We start from the raw sequence: 18,829 nt of genomic DNA on the forward strand, positions 1-18,829 counted from the left end.
GCAGTTGGGTTATGGGGTAACTTTTTCGGTAGCTCTCTTGCCGTGGGGTGCAGGGGCGGGGTGGGAGGGAACACTTAACGCCAATATTATTCATAGAACCTTTAGATATTTGTATTATTCAGGACGTATTTCTGTCCTGTTTTTCTTGTTTTATACTTTTGCACCAGAGCTGTTACTGGAATTTCTGATAATGCTTTTGCCCACTATTCTCTATCCTTTTTTTTTAAAAGGACAATGGTAAGTCTGTTGAATTTTGTAAGCTGGAATGTTAAAGGATTGAACCATCCTGTTAAAAGAAGGAAGGTGTTTTCACATCTTAAACAGCTTAATGCAGCAATGCTTTTTTGCAAGAAACACACATTCGCAGTTCTGATAATTTTCATCTCATGTCAAGATGGGTGGGGCAGCACTTCCATTCTACTTTTCAGGCTAAAGCCGGGGGGGGGGGGGGTCTTAATTCTTATAAATCAAAATGTTCCCTTTGAGCTTCATAACAAAGTATCTGATACAAATGGTCATTTTATTATTGTCTCGGGGAAATTATATAACACACTGGTAGTCTTGGCTAACTTATACACTCCCAATTCGGATGATGTGGAGTTTTTTGATCGTTTTTTCTCTTTATTGCCTGAGCTGAGTTCATGTTCTCTCATATTTGGTGGTGATTTTAATCGTTGGTTAGATCCAGTTTTGGATCGATCATCCTCTATTCCTAGACTACCATGTAAATCTGCTTTATCAATTCAGTCTTTCCTTTCCAATTATGGTGTCTCCAATGAATCGTGTTTTCTCCGTCCAAATGAGAGGGATTACTCTTTTTTTTTTCACATGTCCATTACACTTTTACTAGAATTGATTATTTTTTAATTGATAATCAGCTGATTCCATCTGTTCACTCTTGTGACTATCGGAGTATATTGACTTCAGATCATGCCCCAGTCACCCTGTCTATAATTCTTCCTGATTTCCCTCAAATGAATAAGCATTGGCATTTTAATCTGACCCTGTTGTCAGATAATGACTTCGTAAAATTTATGGAGGACCAGATAACTTTTATTTTTTAAATACTAACACGTCATCTGAAACCTCAAGTCAGGTTGTTTGGGACACTATGAAAGCATGTCTGAGGGGTCAAATAATTTCATATACTGTGAATTTGAAGAGAAAGACCCATAAAGAGCGATTAGATCTGGTCAATCAAATTAAAGCAACAGACCAACTATATGCCCAGACCAAAAATCCAGAGTTGTATAAGAAACGAGTGGAACTTCAAACTAAGTTTTTCCACTCACCCAATTGAACACCAACTTTTGGAAAGTAAGAGCCGGTTTTATATCCATGGTGATAAATCCCGTAAATCTTTAGTTAACCGACTAAGACGCCCTAAAGCTAAACAACATATTACAAAAATTCAAATGGAAAATGGGAATATTACCTTGAATCATTCTGAAATTAATGACTCATTCAAGAATTACTATTCTTGACTCTATACTTCTGAATCTTTAAATGATAATATTTATGTTGAGCATTTTTTAAATAGTTTAAATATTCCTACGCTTTCTCCTGATCTCAAAGTAAAACTGAATGAGCCATTATCATTAGAGGAAATATCCTCAGCTATTTCTGTATTGCAGTCTGGTAAATCTCCTGGACCTGATGAGTTCTCTGCAGAATTTTATAAATCATTTCCCTCAGTGCTTTCGCCTCAACTAATTTTAGTTTTATCCGACTCGTTTAAACAAGGTAAGTTGCCAGCATCATTTAATGAGGCATGTATCATTCTTTTAGAGAAAGAAAGGCAAAGATTCATCAGAGTGTTCTTCGTATAGGCCGATTTCATTGCTAAATGTTGATGTTAAAATTTTGGCTAAAGTTTTGGCCCACAGATTGGAGAACATTCTACCCTTAATTATTTCTGAAGGCCAAACTGGTTTTATTAAAAATCGTCTCCCTTTTTTAATATACGGCGTCTGTTTAATATCTTATACTCACCTTCAGCTGGGATTCCGGAATGTGTCATTTCTGTAGACGTGGAGAAAGCATTTGATCGTGTGGAGTGGTATTATCTTTTTGCAGTTTTAGAAAAATTTGATTTTGGACAAAGTTTTATTACATGGATTAAACTGTTATATTCACACCCCACTGCTTCTGTCTTGACCAACTCTCAGCAATCCCAGCCTTTCAACCTTAAACGTGGCACCTGGCAAGGGTGCCCTTTAAGTCCCTTACTTCTTGATCTGGCCATAGAGCCATTGGCGATTGCGTTTCGTAGCTGTGCTGAATTGACGGGGATTTGGAGGCGGGGGGGGGGTTCTTGAGCACAAGGTCTCTCTTTACGCTGATGATCTTTTACTTTTTATATCAAATCGGACTACTTCCTTATCCCCAATGTTTTCACTTCTTAACAAATTTAGCCAGCTCTCTGGAGACAAACTTAATTTACATAAGAGCGAACTCTTTCCAATAAATAGAGAAGCACAAATATTAGAATTTCATAACCTCCCTTTTAAGGTAGTAAATAATCACTTACCTTGGCATTACAGTAACAAGGAATTGTAAGTGTCTTTTTGGAGAAAATTTCACTAATCTTTTAAACCATACAAAACAGTGTCTAGTACAGTGGTCACCCCTGTCTATGCCTCTGATAGGTCGAATTAATGTTGTTAAAATGTATATCCTTCCTAAATTTTTATACTTATTTCAATCTTTACCAAATTTTATTTCTAAAGCTTCTTTTGTCTTGTTAGATTCTATTATTTCGTCCTATCTATGGAAGGGCAAACGTCCCAGACTAAATAAAGCTCACTTTCAAAAACCTAAAACGGGGGCCGGCTAGTGGCGCAATGACATCGGCGCTGGACCCGAGAGCGGAGGTTCCTGGGTTCAGAACCAGTCGGGTCTGCTCCCAAGTACGCTTTCCATCCGTGCCAGGTTGAGTGTTGAGATCGCAACTCGACCTCGTAAAATAAAGGGAAAGTACTGCGAAAATGTCTGTGTGAGGACATCCCCCCTCGCCCCCCCGCACCTTGTAAAAAGCCATGAAAAAGACATCATCACGGACGCGCGGGCACACACCAAAAAAAAACCTAAAAGAGTAGGTGATATGACCTTGCCCAATTTTCATTTATATTACTCTGCAGCCAACATATGTTGTTTTATCTTTTGGTCTTACTTTTATAATCAGTCTAACTGCCCAATATAGGTGGCAATGGAGTTGAATTCTGATAAGAATCTCTCCATTCCTGCACTTCTTGGATCTGCACTTCCTTGCCATCTGCCTAAATCAATTGTTAATCCTATCATCAGACACACTCTGAGAATATGGGCTCAGTTCAGAAAATATAATGGTCTTCACGGTTTCGCTCTCTCTAGTCCTATTCTACATAATCATCTCTTTTAGTCTTCTATTCAGGATTTCACATTTCAGGACTGGCACAGAAAGGGCATTAGATGCTTTGAAGATCTTTTCATAGACAATCGCTTTGCAACTTTTGAACAGCTGTCTGTAAAGTTCAATCTACCCAACACTCATTTCAACCCTTTAATACCAAACTTTCATGAGGTACCTGATAAAAATGTTGTGGTCTTGTTCCTTCGTATGAATCCATTGGGTAAAGGTTTAATATCCACTATTCGATATGTTAAGAGATTTTGAGGCAAGCCCCCTTTGGCAAAATTAAAACTGCCTGGGAGCATGATTTAAATTTTCCTCTGTCTGATGAGGTTTGGGATTCAATTCTCAAGTCAGTTAATTTTTTTTTGAGTGTGGGCATGCATAGGTGTGTCCATGTGTGTGCGATGTTGGTCGGACAATGTCCTTTTCATGCCTTTACAAGGCGGGGATCGAGAGAGAGAGAGACTGTGGCCGCCACTCTTCACACAGACATTTTGCAGTGTTTTTCCCTTTATTTTATGAGGCCGAGTTGCGATCTCGACACTCAACTCGGCACGGATGGAAAGCATACTTGGGAGCGGACCCAACTAGGTTCGAACCCTGGAATCTCCGTTCCAGAGTCCGGCGCTGATGTCATTGCGCCACCAGCTGGCCCCTCAAGTCAGTTAATTCAACTTCTTTATGTGCTCACCACTGCCTTTTACAGTTCAAAGTTATACACAGGGCTCATATGTCTAAAACTAAATTATCGCGGTTCTATCCTAATATTAGTCCCTGTTGCGACAAGTGTAAAGGGGGCAAGGCTTCCCTTATTCATATGTACTGGGCTTGTCCTAGCTTGGAGAAATTCTGGAGAGATGTCTTTTTAACTTTATTCCATATACTTAATTGCTGTTTGGAACCTGACCCTCTAATTGCTCTTTTTGGCACCTGAGGAGAAGTTGACACGCATCCGAGTCCGACTAAACGTCGTACATTGTCTTTTGCCTCTCTTTTGGCCAGATGTGCAGTCCTTCTTAAGTGGAGAGATGTTGCCCACCTACTCATGCTCAATGGCTCAGACATTATGTCCTGCTTGGACCTTGAAAAGATTCATTATTCACTTCTTAATTTGGACATAAAGTTCCAAAAGGTGTGGGGACCGTTTCTTGAATATTTTCATAATTCCTGTTTAGATTAGGGGTTTATCCCTCCTTTTTTTCTTTTGCATTTAAATCCCTTACTTCCAGCTTCTTTTGGTTAAGACTTGCGTTTTTTTTTATGTGTAAACATATTGTAGCTCAGGTAGTAGGCAATATACCTTCTTTTTATAAATACAGCTCTGTGGTGATAAAAGTCTGATCAACTTTTCTATATGTCGTAAGGTTGGCTTGGAGTTGGGTAGTGGGAAGGTGGGATGGTAACTAACTATATGATTCTACTATGGGTACTTTTCCTTAACTGTTATGAACTGTATATTTGATATGTTTTGCGCTGTATAAACCTCCATTTTTTACTGTTTTTTTTGTTGTTGCTGCATTGTAGAAACTAATAAAAAAAAAGTTAATTTTAAAAAAAAAGAAATGGCACATATCCCCCCTTCCCCCCCCACCCCCCACACACACCCAACATTTCATTCAAAGTTGCACTGACGATGTTGCCTAGCTGGGTAACAAAACGTCTGTAAGCTAACAAGCCAGCTTGGAGAGCCACTCAACAACAACACCCTTCTCCATAAACAGCATCTGTTCCCATGCTCCATCCCAATAATATCTGTCGTATAATTTTGGAATCTACCATTTACATCTGGAGAAAATTCCCATTTTTCTAAACATCATGAGACTGCATAATTCTAGTGCTGTTTCAGAGCCATGATATTTTAAACTTTGTGACAGAAATAAAACCAGACGCAGTACTCCAAATTCTACCCTAAGTACAGGTGTCCCCAGCTTTTCGAACGTTCACTTTACGAAACCTCACTGTTATGAAAGACCTACATTAGTTCCCTGTTTTTGCTAACAGAAGGTGTTTTCACTGTTATGAAGAAAGGCAGCGCGCCGGGAAAAGCAGCGCGCGATTTAAAAAAAGGCAGCTCGCGCCCTGAGCAGCCGCTCTCCCCCGGATTCGGAACGGCATTCTCGCTGGCGTTGCTTGAACACGTGCCTGTGAGCAGCCGTTTGCAAGATGAGTTCTATGGTATCGGAAAAGCCTAAAAGAGCTTGTAAGGGTGTTACACTTAGAGTAAAACTAGGCATAATTAAGCGTTTCGATTGTGGTGAACGAAGTAAGGACAAAGTGAGTTTGGCTTGTGGAAGTTGACAAAGATGATGTTGAAGAGGTTTTGGCATCTCATGACCAAGAACTGATAGACGAAGAGCTGATGCAATTGGCAGAGGAAAGGATAACAATCGAAACCGAATTCAGTAGCGAAAGTGAAGTCGTCCAGGAACTGAACGTGAAGCAACTGCGTGAGATTTTCGCTGCAATTATAAAGTACGACTTTAATTTTGAAAGGGTACGTCGGTTTAGGGCATATTTGCAAGATTGTTTGAGTCCTTACAAAGAACTGTATGATAGAAAAATGCACGAGGCTCAGCAGTCAAGCAAGCCTTCCACATCAGCCACAGCAGACGACAAACCTTGACCTTCGACATCGAGGCGGGCAGTCATAGGAGATGACGACCTGCCTGCCCTAATGGAAACAGACAACGATGAGATGACACCCCCGTGTCCCACCACCCTAACCCCCGCACCGCGGACAGATACCGATTCGCGGAGAATGCAGCGGTAGCTGGGAGGCACCCAACATGTCTTTAAGAAAAAAAGCCGAAATAAACAAGCTAATTAATTAGGTGCCACCCGGCACGTAATTGTCGGCCCAGATCAGAGGCGACTGCACCACCCAAACTCCAATGACTCAGTCTAACACACCATCATCAGTGTGCTCGGCAAGCTGTCTTCCCGATTCCCGTAAGTGATACTACACTGTACATACATTATTTCTACTTTATAAAGGCTGTGTATTTTTATGTGTTATTTGGTATGATTTGGCAGCTTCATAACTTAAAGGTTACTGGAGAGAGTTTTTCTGCCAAGAGCGCTTGCGTGAGATTTTCGCTACGGAGAACAGTGCCGGCAATGATTGTGGAAAAGTATTTCTACTTTATATAGGCTGTGTATTCATCATATCATTCCTGCTTTTACTATATGTTACTGTTATTTTAGGTTTTATGTGTTATTTGGCATGATTTGGTAGGTTATTTTTGGGTCTGCGAATGCTCACAATATTTTCCCATATAAATAAATGGTAATTGCTTCTTTGTTTTAAAACATTCCGGCTTACGAACCGTTTCATAGGAACGCTCTACCTTCGGATGGCGGGGGAAATCTGTATAGGATGAAAATTGCTTTTTTTTTTAAAGGACCTGAGAATACCTATGTTTTTGCAAATTCTATAAAGCATTTTACAAAATTTTTTGGCATATTAAACCCATCTCACTGAGTATTTTGCATTTTTATTTTGGTAGGAATTTAGTTGGAACTGCTAACTTCATTTGTTTGATTCATCACTATCAGAAAATTCCCACACTTAAAAGTGCATCAATGAGTTATTAAAGAGTTTAGCTAATGTTTGGTTATGCTGTTATGTTGAGAAAATGCAGTGTTTTGTCACCGACTCTGAATGCCTGTTAGTTTGGCATGAAAAATTTTACTCAGTGATTGGCTGTCTTTTGTATTTTGACTGCCTTTATCCTAAGTTGGTGATGATTAAACTCTGGAGGAACTTAGTTGTTTTTGATGTGCATAGACATGGGAGCAGAATTAGGCCATTCGGCCTCACCATCATGGCTGATTTATTATCCTTCTCAACCCCATTCCCCTGAAATAGACAGGACTATTTCATAAAATGGGCAAGGCTTGTTTTTCCCCTTGAACAAAGGAAGCTGAAGGGTGGCCTGATAGATATAAAATTATAAGAGGCTTAGATGGAGTAGCTAGACAAAATATTTTTCCATTTGGAGAGGTATCAAAAATAAGAGGGCACAAGTTTAATGAGGGAAAAGTATTTTAAAGGGAATTTGAAGGCAAGGATTTTGCAGAGAGAGTTGCTGATATCAGGAACTCTTTGCCAGAGGAGGTGATGGAGTTAGATGCAATCTGACAAGGAGACAAGGCTTTGAAGGATATGGACCTAATCTAGAAAAATGGGTTTTAGTGTGGATAGGCAGAATGGTCAGCAGAGGTGTATGAGCTGAAAGCCCATTTCTCTCTTGCATTACTTTATGACTATATGAATTATTGTTTGAAATAAAAGAGAAATATCAGTGAAAATGTGCATGTAGAGACTGGGCTATGATCCGACAGATCAATTGTTGCAATATTACAGTTTTTTATCCTGAGTCTATCTGTATTTAAGATAAAGAAATAGTCTATCCTTGAATAGGCTGAATGAGGGAAAGAGTAATATGTATAATCTTTACTAGTAGGGTGTAATTCCCTCCAGACATCTATAATTCCCAACTCCTCCATCAATGAATTCACTTTCCGAGTCAGAGGTTTATTCTGAGTAACTATTCTTGAAGAATCTAATATAGGATTTAATCTAATATTAAAATCCCCTCCACAAATTACTACCCCTCGAGAACTGACCATTAGGTCAAAAATGTGTCTATAAAATGACCATTCACTATCTGGAGGAGCATAAACATTCAGCAATGTTATTTCTGTACCTTCTATTCTTCCTGTGATTTTTACAAACCGTCCTTCTTTGTCTCTAGTCTCTGAAATATGTTCATAATTAAGAGTACTTGATATTAAAGTAGCTACCCCTCTTTTGTGACTCAATTTATATGATGAATAAAATACATGCTTAAAGCCTATTCTTTTTAATTTTCCATGTTCAGATTGGCTCATAAGTGTTTCCTGGAGGAAAGCTATTTGTGCCCTCTCTTTTTTCAATTTAGACATAATCTTATTTCTTTTAATTGGATTCAAAACCCCATTAACATTATAGGAAATTATTTTTACCAATATTGCTAACGTAAGCACCCCTAGTCTAAATGTTTGTTGTTTTTTTTTGGAAAATAGAGAATTAACACAAGTAAAGGGAAAGATTTGGGAAAGGGATAAAAAAAAATGAAAAAATTAAGTAAATAAGTACATAGGGATTGGATAATTATGTCTGCGGGCAGGAACAAGCGCGAACAAATTGGGATATAAACACCTACAATGGTTGGTATATAGGCTTGTATGCAACATTTTGGACCAGTGGAAATGGTCCAGAAGGGTTGTATGGAAACTATTATTACCATTTTTCTTAACAACTAATTCCATTACTTAGCCTAATAGGTTAGATTTATCACAGTACATAATTATCTATTTAAATGTTTATTTTCCTTTTATATCATCTCAATGTCTACTTAAGAATGTATAAATAATTGTGGTTTTGTACATATAAAAAAATGGAAAAGGTTATATGTGTGAAAAAAGTACATGATAATTGTGATTTCCTTATCCAAATAAAAATAAAATTAAAAAATAAAGAAAATGTGCATGTAGTTCTGCACTTTTGTGAATAATCATAAACACAAGAGATTCTGCAGGTGCTGAAAATCCAGAGCAACATATATAAAATGCTGAAGGAACTCAGCAGGTCAGGCAACATCAATGGAAGTGAATACACAATTGACATTTTGGGCCAGGACCCTTCATCAGAACTGGAAAGGAATGGGGAAGAAGCTAGAATAAGAAGGGGTAGGGGATGGAATGCAACCTGTATGGTGATGGCTAAAGCCAGGTGGGTGGGCGAGGGGGATGAAGTAAGAAGCTAGACGATGATGGGTGGAAAAAGTAAAGGGCTGGAAAAGACAAAATCTGATACAAGAGGAGAGTGGATCATGGGAGAAAGGAAGGAGGAGGGGCACCAGTGGAAGGTGATAAGGCAGGAAGGAGAAGAAAAGATTTGAGGGTGGGCCAGAATGGGTAATTGAAAAGAGTGTGGAGGGGGAAAATTTAAAGGAAATTGGAGAGATCAGTGCTCATGCCACCAGATAGAATGAGGGGTGTTGCAGCTGAGTGGCCTCATTGTGGTAGTAGAGGAGGCCATAAACAGACATGTACAAACCCCATTTCCAGAAAAGTTGGGATATTTTCCAAAATGCAATAAAAACAAAAATCTGTGATATGTTAATTCACGTGAACCTTTATTTAACTGACAAAAGTACAAAGAAAAGATTTTCAATAGTTTTACTGACCAACTTAATTGTATTTTGTAAATATACACAAATTTAGAATTTGATGACTGCAACACACTCAACAAAAGTTGTGACAGAGTTAAAATGATTGAAAAGTGCACAGAATATTCAAGTAACACCAGTTTGGAAGACTCCACATTAAGCAGGCTAATTGGTAGCAGGTGAGGTATCATGACTGGGTATAAAAGTAGCGTCCATCAAAGGCTCATTCTTTGCAAGCAAGGATGGGTCGTGGCTCACCCCTTTGTGCCAAAATTCGTGAGAGAATTGTTAGTCAGTTCAAAAGGAACATTTCTCAATGCAAGATTGCAAAGAATTTAGGTCTTTCAACATCTACAGTACATAATATTGTGAAAAGATTCAGAGAATTCAGAGACATCTCAGTGTGTAAAGGACAAGGTCGGAAACCACTGTTGAATACGCGTGATCTTCGAACCCTCAGGTGGCACTGCCTAAGAAATGGTCATGCTACTGTGACAATTATAGCCACCTGGGCTCGGGAGTACTTCGGAAAGCCATTGTTACCCAACACAGTCCGTCGCTGCATCCAGAAATACATCTTGAAACTGTATTACACAAGGAGGAAGCCATTAATCAACTCTATGCAGAAACGCCAGCGAGTTCTCTGGGCCCGAGCTCATCTCAGATGGACCAAAAGACTGTGGAACCGTGTGCTGTGGTCAGATGAGTCCATATTTCAGCTAGTTTTCAGAGAAAATGGGCATCGAGTTTTCCATGCCAAAGATGAAAACGACCATCCAGATTGTTATCAGCGAAAGGTGCAAAAGCCAGCAACTGTGATGGTATGGGGGTGCATCAGTGCCCACAGCATGGGTGAGTTGCATGTATGTGAAGGTACCATTGACTATGAGGCGTATATTAGGATTTTAGAGAGACATATGTTGCCATCAAGGCGACGTCTCTTCCCGGGACATCCATGCTTATTTCAGCAGGACAATGCCAGACCACATTCTGCACGGGCTACAACAGCGTGGTTTTGTAGACACAGAGTGCGTGTGCTTGACTGGCCTGCTGCCAGTCCAGATCTATCTTCTATTGAAAATGTATGGCGCATCATGAAGAGGAGAATCAGACAACGGAGACCACGGACTGTTGAGCAGCTGAAGTCTTATATCAAGCAAGAATGGACAAAATTTCCAATTGCAAATCTGCTACAATTAGTATTCTCAGTTCCAAAACGATTAAAAAGTGTTATTAAAAGGAAAGGTGATGTAACACAATGGTAAACATGCCTCTGTCCCAACTTTTGTTGAGTGTGTTGCAGCCATCAAATTCTAAATTTGTGTATGTTTACAAAATACAATTAAGTTGGTCAGTAAAACTATTGAAAATCTTTTTTTTGTACTTTTGTCAGTTAAATAAAGGTTCACGTGAATTAACATATCACAGATTTTTGTTTTTATTGCATTTTGGAAAATATCCCAACTTTTCTGGAAATGGGGTTTGTAGATTAGGAATGGGGATTGGTATTTAAATGGTTGGCTATCAGGAAATCCTGCTTTTTGGTGGATGGAGCAAATTTGCTCAACAAACCTGTCCCCCAGTTTACATTAAGTCTGACCAATGGAGGGGAGGCTGTTAAGGAGGACCAAATGCAGTAGATGACCACAGCAGATTCACAGGTGAAGTGTTGCCTCTCCTAGAAGGTCTGTTTGGGACCCTGAATGGAGGTGAGGAACGATTATCAGGGAAGGCTTTGAACATGGACTGTTCCACATAGCCAAAGAAAAGACAAAGAATAGCTGGTGCCCATGGCTACACCATGAGGTTGGAAAAAAAGTGGGAGGGGCCTAAAGAAATTGTTGAGTTTGAAGACCAGTTCCACCAGACATGGGAGGGTGGTGGTGGAGAGAACTGGTTGAGTCTGTTGCCAAGAAAGAAGTGGAGAGCTTTAAGGGCTTCTTAATAGAGTGTACAGATACTGGACATCCAGTGTGAAAATGAGGTGATTAGGGCCAAGAAATAGACCATAAGGCCATAGACACAGGATCAGAATTAGGTCATTTGGCTCATCGAGTCTGCTCTGCCATTCTATCAAGGCTGATTTTTTTTTCTATATATCCTTCTCAACCCCATTCTCCTGCCTTCTCTCTGTAACTTTGACACCTTGATTAATCAAGAACCAATCATCTCCGTATTAAATATAATAAATGACTTTTGTTCGCATAGCTGTCTGTGGCAGTAAATTCCACAGGTTCACCACAATCTGACTAAAGAAAATTTTCCTTACCTCTGTTCTTTATGGATGTCCCTCTTTTCTGATCCCACTGGGATCTAGGTCCCACTGTCTAGGTCCCACTGGTCCTAGATTCCCCAACTATAGGAAATATCCTCTCTATATCCACTCTATCTAGACCTTTCAATATTTCATGGTTTCAATAAGATTTCCCCCTCCCCACCCATTCTTCTAAACTTCAACCAGTACAGGCCCAGAACCACCAAACACTCCTCTTATGTTAACCCTTTCATTCCTGAGAATATTTTTGTGAACTTCTTCTGGATCCTCTCCAACACTAATACATCTTTTCTTAGATAAGGGGCCCAGACTGCTCATAGTACTCTAAATGTAGTTGACCAATGCCTCATAAACCCTAAGCATTTCATCCTTCCTTCTGTATTCTTGTCTTCTTGAAATTAATATTAACATTTGCCTTCCTTGCCACCAAGTTAACCTGCAAGCTAACCTTTAGGGAATCTTGCATGAGTACTCCCAAGTTCCTTTGCACCTCTGATTTTTAAATTTTCTCCCCATTTAGAAAATAATCCATGCCTTTATTCCTTCTACCAAAGTGCATGACCATACACATCCCTACACTATACTGTCTTCCATCTACCAATTCTTTGTCCATTCTTCCAGTCTGTCTTAAGTCCTTCTGGAGACATGTCATCTAGTGCCTTTTCACATTGGTCAGTGATTTAATAGTCATAGTCATACTTTATTGATCCCGGGGGAAATTGGTTTTCGTTACAGTTGCACCATAAATAATAAATAGTAATAAAACCATAAATAGTTAAATAGTAATATGTAAATTATGCCAGGAAATAAGTCCAGGACCAGCCTATTGGCTCAGGGTGTCTGACCCTCCAAGGGAGGAGTTGTAAAGTTTGATGGCCACAGGCAGGAATGATTTCCTATGACGCTCTGTGCTGCATCTCGGTGAAGGACGTTCTACAAGACAGCAGTCTAATTGGAGTTCACTCACTTTTAAAATACAAAACTTTGCTTTTTTATACTTGGGACCATTGAAAAGGTATGGCAATATTTACTGGCAAAATAATGATGCAGTCTTTACAACATATGAGGGCACAATGTGATCTAACCTTGAAGCTGCCATACTGAATCTCCTGTAAGTTATGTGCATTTAAGAGTGTATTGGTATAACTGCACCCAGCAAACATTTTAAATCTAGGATGTTTTGAAATCCTAGCTAATATTTGTCTCCTAATCAACAACACTAAAAAGAATAAACACGAGATTTTGCAAATGCTGGAAATCCAGAGTAAGACACACACACAAAATGCTGGAGGAATTCAGCAGCACTGACAGCATCTATGGAGGAGAATAAACAGTTGACCTTTTGGGGTGAGTCCTTTTATCAGGACTCACCAATCCTAAAGAAGGACCTCAGCCTGAAGCGTCAACTTTTTGTTCCCCTCCATAGATGCTGCCTGACGTGCTGAGTTCCTCTAGCATTAGTGTGTGTTTCACCAAAATGGATATTTGCTCTTAAACAAGCTTGTGATTTGTTATTTGCAGTTTAGAATGAATTGTTACATGCTTGGGTTCTTAAGAGCTGTGAAAAGTGTTAAATGACTGGAAGTATTTTTTTTGTAGGAAGGCATTCAAATAGTCTCAACTGATGTTTTATTGTGGCTGTCCACATAAGGTATGTTTTGTGGAGGTTTGCTTCCTGATGGTGACTCTCTTCAAATTATTGGGAAACCCACAAGAAATTGAAAGCTTAGCCTATTTGTTGAGAAGTTAAAAGCACTATCTCAACAAAAAAAATCTTGTTTCACAATCACTGGCTGTGAAAGCCAGAAAAATACTTCCAAAGTGCATGTGCAAATAGCAATTAAAGTAATTAAATGATACATTTTAATTTTGATTGCTTTTCAAAAAGTACCAATGGATGTTTTGCATTCACTGAAGAAGTTAAAACTTTAGTTTAAAATCCCATGAACGCTCTGTTAATGCAGGACACCCTACATATTATATTGAAATGTCAATCTAGATTATGTGCTCTGGTCACAGATGGGATGATTTGTCCACTGTAAGATTCAAAGAAGCTATCATTTGGAGCAAATGGGTTCCATGTAATGGCAGAACAATAGGACAATATACTTGTTTAAAATTCTGTGATACAGTTTTCATGCTGCATTGGAAAATTATTCCCAATTGTGAATAATAATGCATATCAAAGGAGCAAAAGAATTTCAGGTAGGCTATATACTTTAATGCATTGGGCTTAAGATATTTGTCACACTGCTTTTTAAGTAGTGTGCCTATTTTAGTTAAGAAGTACAAATAATACTTTCAATTCTGTTTTTTTTTCAGGCCTTGCAACATGGCTTTCTTAATTTTGAAAAATTTGATGTGGATGAGTATGAGCACTATGAGGCAAGTTGTAACCCTCCCTTTCGTATTCTGTAGAAAATCTTTTGCTTATTGAATTGATATCAAGTAAGTGCATAGTAGTGCAGTGGTTTACGCAATACTTTACAACACAGGCAACCTGGTTCCAATTCCCACTGCTGCCTATGAGGAGTTTGTATGCAATCCCTGTGACTGTGTGGGTTTTCTCCAGGTTTTCTCCCACAGTCCAAAGATGCAACAGTTGCTAGGTTAATTGATTATTGTAAATTGTCCTGTAATTAAGGCAAGGATTAAATCAGAGGATTGCTGGGCAGCGCGGCTCAAAGGGCCTATTCTGCGCTGTATCTCTATAAATAAATACATAGGTTGGAAAATTAGAGATGGATGTAGTTTTCTGAAGAACATATTGCAAACAAGGATACAAAAGCTGTTACTGAGGTATGGCAATCTGTATTTGAGATTCTACAAACGGAAGTCCGTAATTGGCTGGTAATCTGTTTTTAATGTTATAGCAACCCACTGTCTTTCCTCCTTCCCTCCTGAATGTTGGGGCATTGATTAATAACAGCATCTTGTGTATCTTATCACTGTCTACAGAATAAGTGAAAGCCAGCGCTCCAGTAAGAAAGACATGCAATTTTAGCATCTTTCGCAACCTCTTACACCCAAGCCATTTCCTTGTATTTCCGGAATGTTGCCATTTATACTTTGGCCTATGTATACATGTGATGGACAACATTTTATCTTTGTGCATACGTTCTACTGATTGGGCTGTTCTCATATGAAAAATGAAAATAATATTGCCTTGGCCTTTTTCTTTCTTTCTTTTCAAATCTTTTTATTGTTATATTATACAAAAGAAATAACACGAGTACATTGAAGTAACAACACTTACAATGTCTCAAAAAAGGCATTATCTTAAAGATTGAAAAAAAAAATTTGTGATAACAAAAAAACCTACTAAGCAGAAAAGTGAGGAAAAAACAAGAACCCATTAGGTGTACAACCCCGGAGCCATGCGTCATACGAAAAGCTTCTAAAAATAAACATCAAACCGCCAGCAAGAAAAGAAAATATGCCAAAAAATTTACAATTAGATCGTGGAAAAAATCTATCAATTAGCTTAAATGATAATAATGAGCAAATGAGCCCCATCTTTTCTCAAAATCAAATAAAGGTTCAAAGGTTCAACTTCTAATTTTCTCCAAACTAAGACATAGCATCACTCGAGAGAACCATTGTGACAAAGTGGGAGGTGATATATCCTTCCACTTCAACAAAATGGCCCTCCTAGCTATCAATGTAACAAATGCAATAACATGTTGGTCAGACACAGAAATACCATGAATATTTTGAGGAATTATTTCAAAAAGCTCAGTTTTTTAGGTTGTAGATTAATTTTGAGTGCTTTAGAAATTGTTGAAAAAAATGACTTCCAGAACTGTTGCAATATAGAACAAGACCAAAACATATGTGTCAGTGTAGCTATCTCAGTTTTACATCTATCACAATGACTATCAACATTAGAAAAGATTTTAGAAAGTCTCTCCTTCGTCAAATGATAATGATGTACAATTTTAAATTGAATCAATGAATGGCTAGCACAAATTGAAGAAGAGTTAACCAACTTCAAAATCCGTATCCAATCCTCTGTCATAAAAGTCAAATTGAGTTCTTTTTCCCAATCCTGTTTAATCTTAGATAAAGGACGCTTATCCCATTGTAATAATAAATCAGAAATTCTTCCAATAGAAACCTTGATCGAAGGATTCGTACTCATAATAGTATCTAACAGGTCAAGGTCCAATATGTAAGGAAAATTACTTAAATATTTTTGTAAAAAATGTCTAACTTGAAGGTATTGCAGAAAGTGTGAGTATGAGAGAGAATATTTAACAATTAATTGTTCAAAAGATATCAATCTATCTTCTTCAAATAAATCCAAAAAAGAATTAATACCTTTATTTTTCCAAAGTAAAAAAATTGGATCACTCAAAGAAGGCTTAAAAAAGTAATTTCAATACGTTAAACTACGAAGTTTAAATTTTTTAAGATTTGAAAAAATTGCAGAACTGGAGCCAAATTTGTAAAGAATACTTAATCACAGGATATAGGTTTAAATTAACAACTTTAGCTAATTTTATCGGTAAAGTAGCTCCCAATAATGAGGTTAAATAAAACTGTTTACAACTTTCAGTTCCAGGTCTACCCAAATTGGCCGATCACTCTTATCAACCCAATATAACCAAAAAGACATGTATCACACATTAACAGCCCAATAATACATTCTTAGATTAGGCAAAGCAAGACCTCCATCCTTTTCCAATTTTTGTAAGTGACACTTACTAATTCTTGGTCTTTTATTATTCCAAATAAAAGATAAAATAATAGGATCAATCCGATTGAAAAACTTCCTAGTCAAAAAAACAGGAATATTCTGAAATAAATATAAAAATTTCAGTAAAATCATCATTTTAACTACATGAATACGACCAACAAGTGAAAATGTAAGCAGACTCCATCTACTAAATAAATACTTCATCGAGTCTACTAAAGGAACAAAATCGGCTTTATAAAGATCCTTATATTTTTCAGTAATTATAACACCTAAGTATCTAAAAGAATCCGTGACTTTAAAAGGAGTATTATCATATATAGAGACAGAATGATTTAAAGGAAACAATTCACTTTTACTAAAATTTATTTTATATCCTGAAAAACCTCCAAATTTGTTAAATAATTTTAACAAGGCAGGAATAGATTCATCAGGATTGGATATATAAACCAATAAATCATCAGCGTAAAGAGAAATCTTATGCATAGTGTCATTCACAAAAATCCCATGGATATTTTTAGCCTCATGAAGAGCAATAGCAAGGGGTTCTAATATTAAATTAAACAACAAAGGACTTAACGGACAGCCTTGCCTTGTCCCCCGTGAAAGCTGAAAAAAAAGGAGACGCACAATTGTTGGTAACAACAGTAGCAATAGGGGCTTTATATATCATTTTAATCCAATTATTAAAATTAGCACCAAAGCCAAATTTCTCTAAAACATTAAATAAATATTTCCATTCAACTCGATCAAATGCTTTTTCAGCATCCAAAGTTACAACACATTGTGGAGTTTTAAAAGAGGACAAATATATAATGTTAAATAGTCTCTGAACATTTGAAAAAGAATAGCGACTCTTTATAAAGCCTGTTTGATCTTTAAAAATAATTTTACCCAAAACATTCTCCAACCGATTGGCCATTATCTTTGACAGAATCTTAGCGTCGACATTCACTAATGAAATAGGTCTATATGAAGCACAGTCAGTGGGATCTTTATCTTTTTTAAGAATTAAAGGAATAGAAGCCTCATAAAAAGTAGAGGGTAAGTCACCTTTCTCAAAAGAATCCTTAAGCATTTCCAACGGAGAAAGCAACTTTCCAAATTTTTTATAATATTCTACAGGATAACCATCAAGTCCCAGGGACTTACCAGATTGCATTGAAAAAATAGCTTTATGAATTTCGGCTTCAGTGATTTGAGTATCAAGAGTTTTTTGATCCTAAGCTGAGATTTTAGGGGGCCATTTTAATAATAAACATTTCTTTCCTGCAGCGTGTTGAAAATGGTGATATTAACTGGATCATCAATGGCAAATTTCTGGCTTTTAGTGGACCCCATCCAAAAAGCAAAGTTGAAAATGGTGAGGAAAATATTTTAAATAAGTTTTTAATTTTTTGCTTTATACAATACTGTATGCTCAGTTTGTAAATGTTTACAAAATTAATGAATACTGCTCAAATTTGGCCTTAAATCTTCAAAACCATTTTTCATTGTGGTGCTGCTTTATTATACCTTGTGAAAAGGCTACTGTTTACAGATGTACACAGATGTGTGGTGAGAAGCTGATTAAAATTATGCTTTTAAATACGTAATTATGTTTATTTTTGAATCAAAATGGGATGATCTAATTGGCCAAAGCTTACAGTGTAAATTTATGTTTGGTTGCCCACACCCTCAGTCACAGAATCTAGATTATGTACCATGGTTTCTGATTGTGTTAAATTTATTGGATGCTTACATCTCAAATTAGGTGCAAATCTAAAATCCCAGACTAGATTGTAGCTAGAGCTTGTAGTAAAAGTTGTGAAATTCTTTCTTTTGGTATGTTTGCTGTATTCTTTATCAACAATTTACTGGAAATTGGATTTATTTTAAGTAATTTATGTTTGACTCCTGATTACAGGTTTAAAATGAATTTTTGGGCAAGAGGTGGCGCTACTGTATAACTAAATGTGTTCAGTATTTAAAAATGATCAGTTACTAATAACATCCTAGTGACAGTTCCTTTCTTTATTCTGTTTGTCTGAAAAATCTGGATAATAGGAAAACTTACACAGGCAGTATTTGAGGAAATTGGGCTTCAGCTTTTTGTTTTATTGCTGCCAGGGCCTTGTATTTTAATTTGTATTTGTAAATCATTTATGCAGTAAGGTGGCACAAGAATATATTTTTTGAGATTTTGGATTAAGTAAAAACCATTCCTAATTTATTTTCTAATTATGACTTGGAATGGATTATCTTTAGGA

The 18,829-nt window shown here is 37.4% G+C and overlaps 1 protein-coding gene across 1 annotated transcript in view; it reads left to right on the forward strand.

Moving 5' to 3' along the window:
• The window catches only part of LOC134354522 (dual specificity protein phosphatase CDC14A-like), a 140,519-nt gene that overhangs the window by 47,248 nt on the left and 74,442 nt on the right, over positions 1-18,829 (forward strand). The window contains exons 7-8 of the mRNA XM_063063444.1: positions 14,207-14,269; positions 17,856-17,943. Coding sequence (XP_062919514.1) covers positions 14,207-14,269; positions 17,856-17,943 — 151 coding nt within the window. The remainder of the gene's footprint in view (positions 1-14,206; positions 14,270-17,855; positions 17,944-18,829) is intronic.

Source organism: Mobula hypostoma, chromosome 12 (genome assembly GCF_963921235.1).
Source record: "Mobula hypostoma chromosome 12, sMobHyp1.1, whole genome shotgun sequence".
Taxonomy (NCBI): domain Eukaryota; kingdom Metazoa; phylum Chordata; class Chondrichthyes; order Myliobatiformes; family Myliobatidae; genus Mobula; species Mobula hypostoma.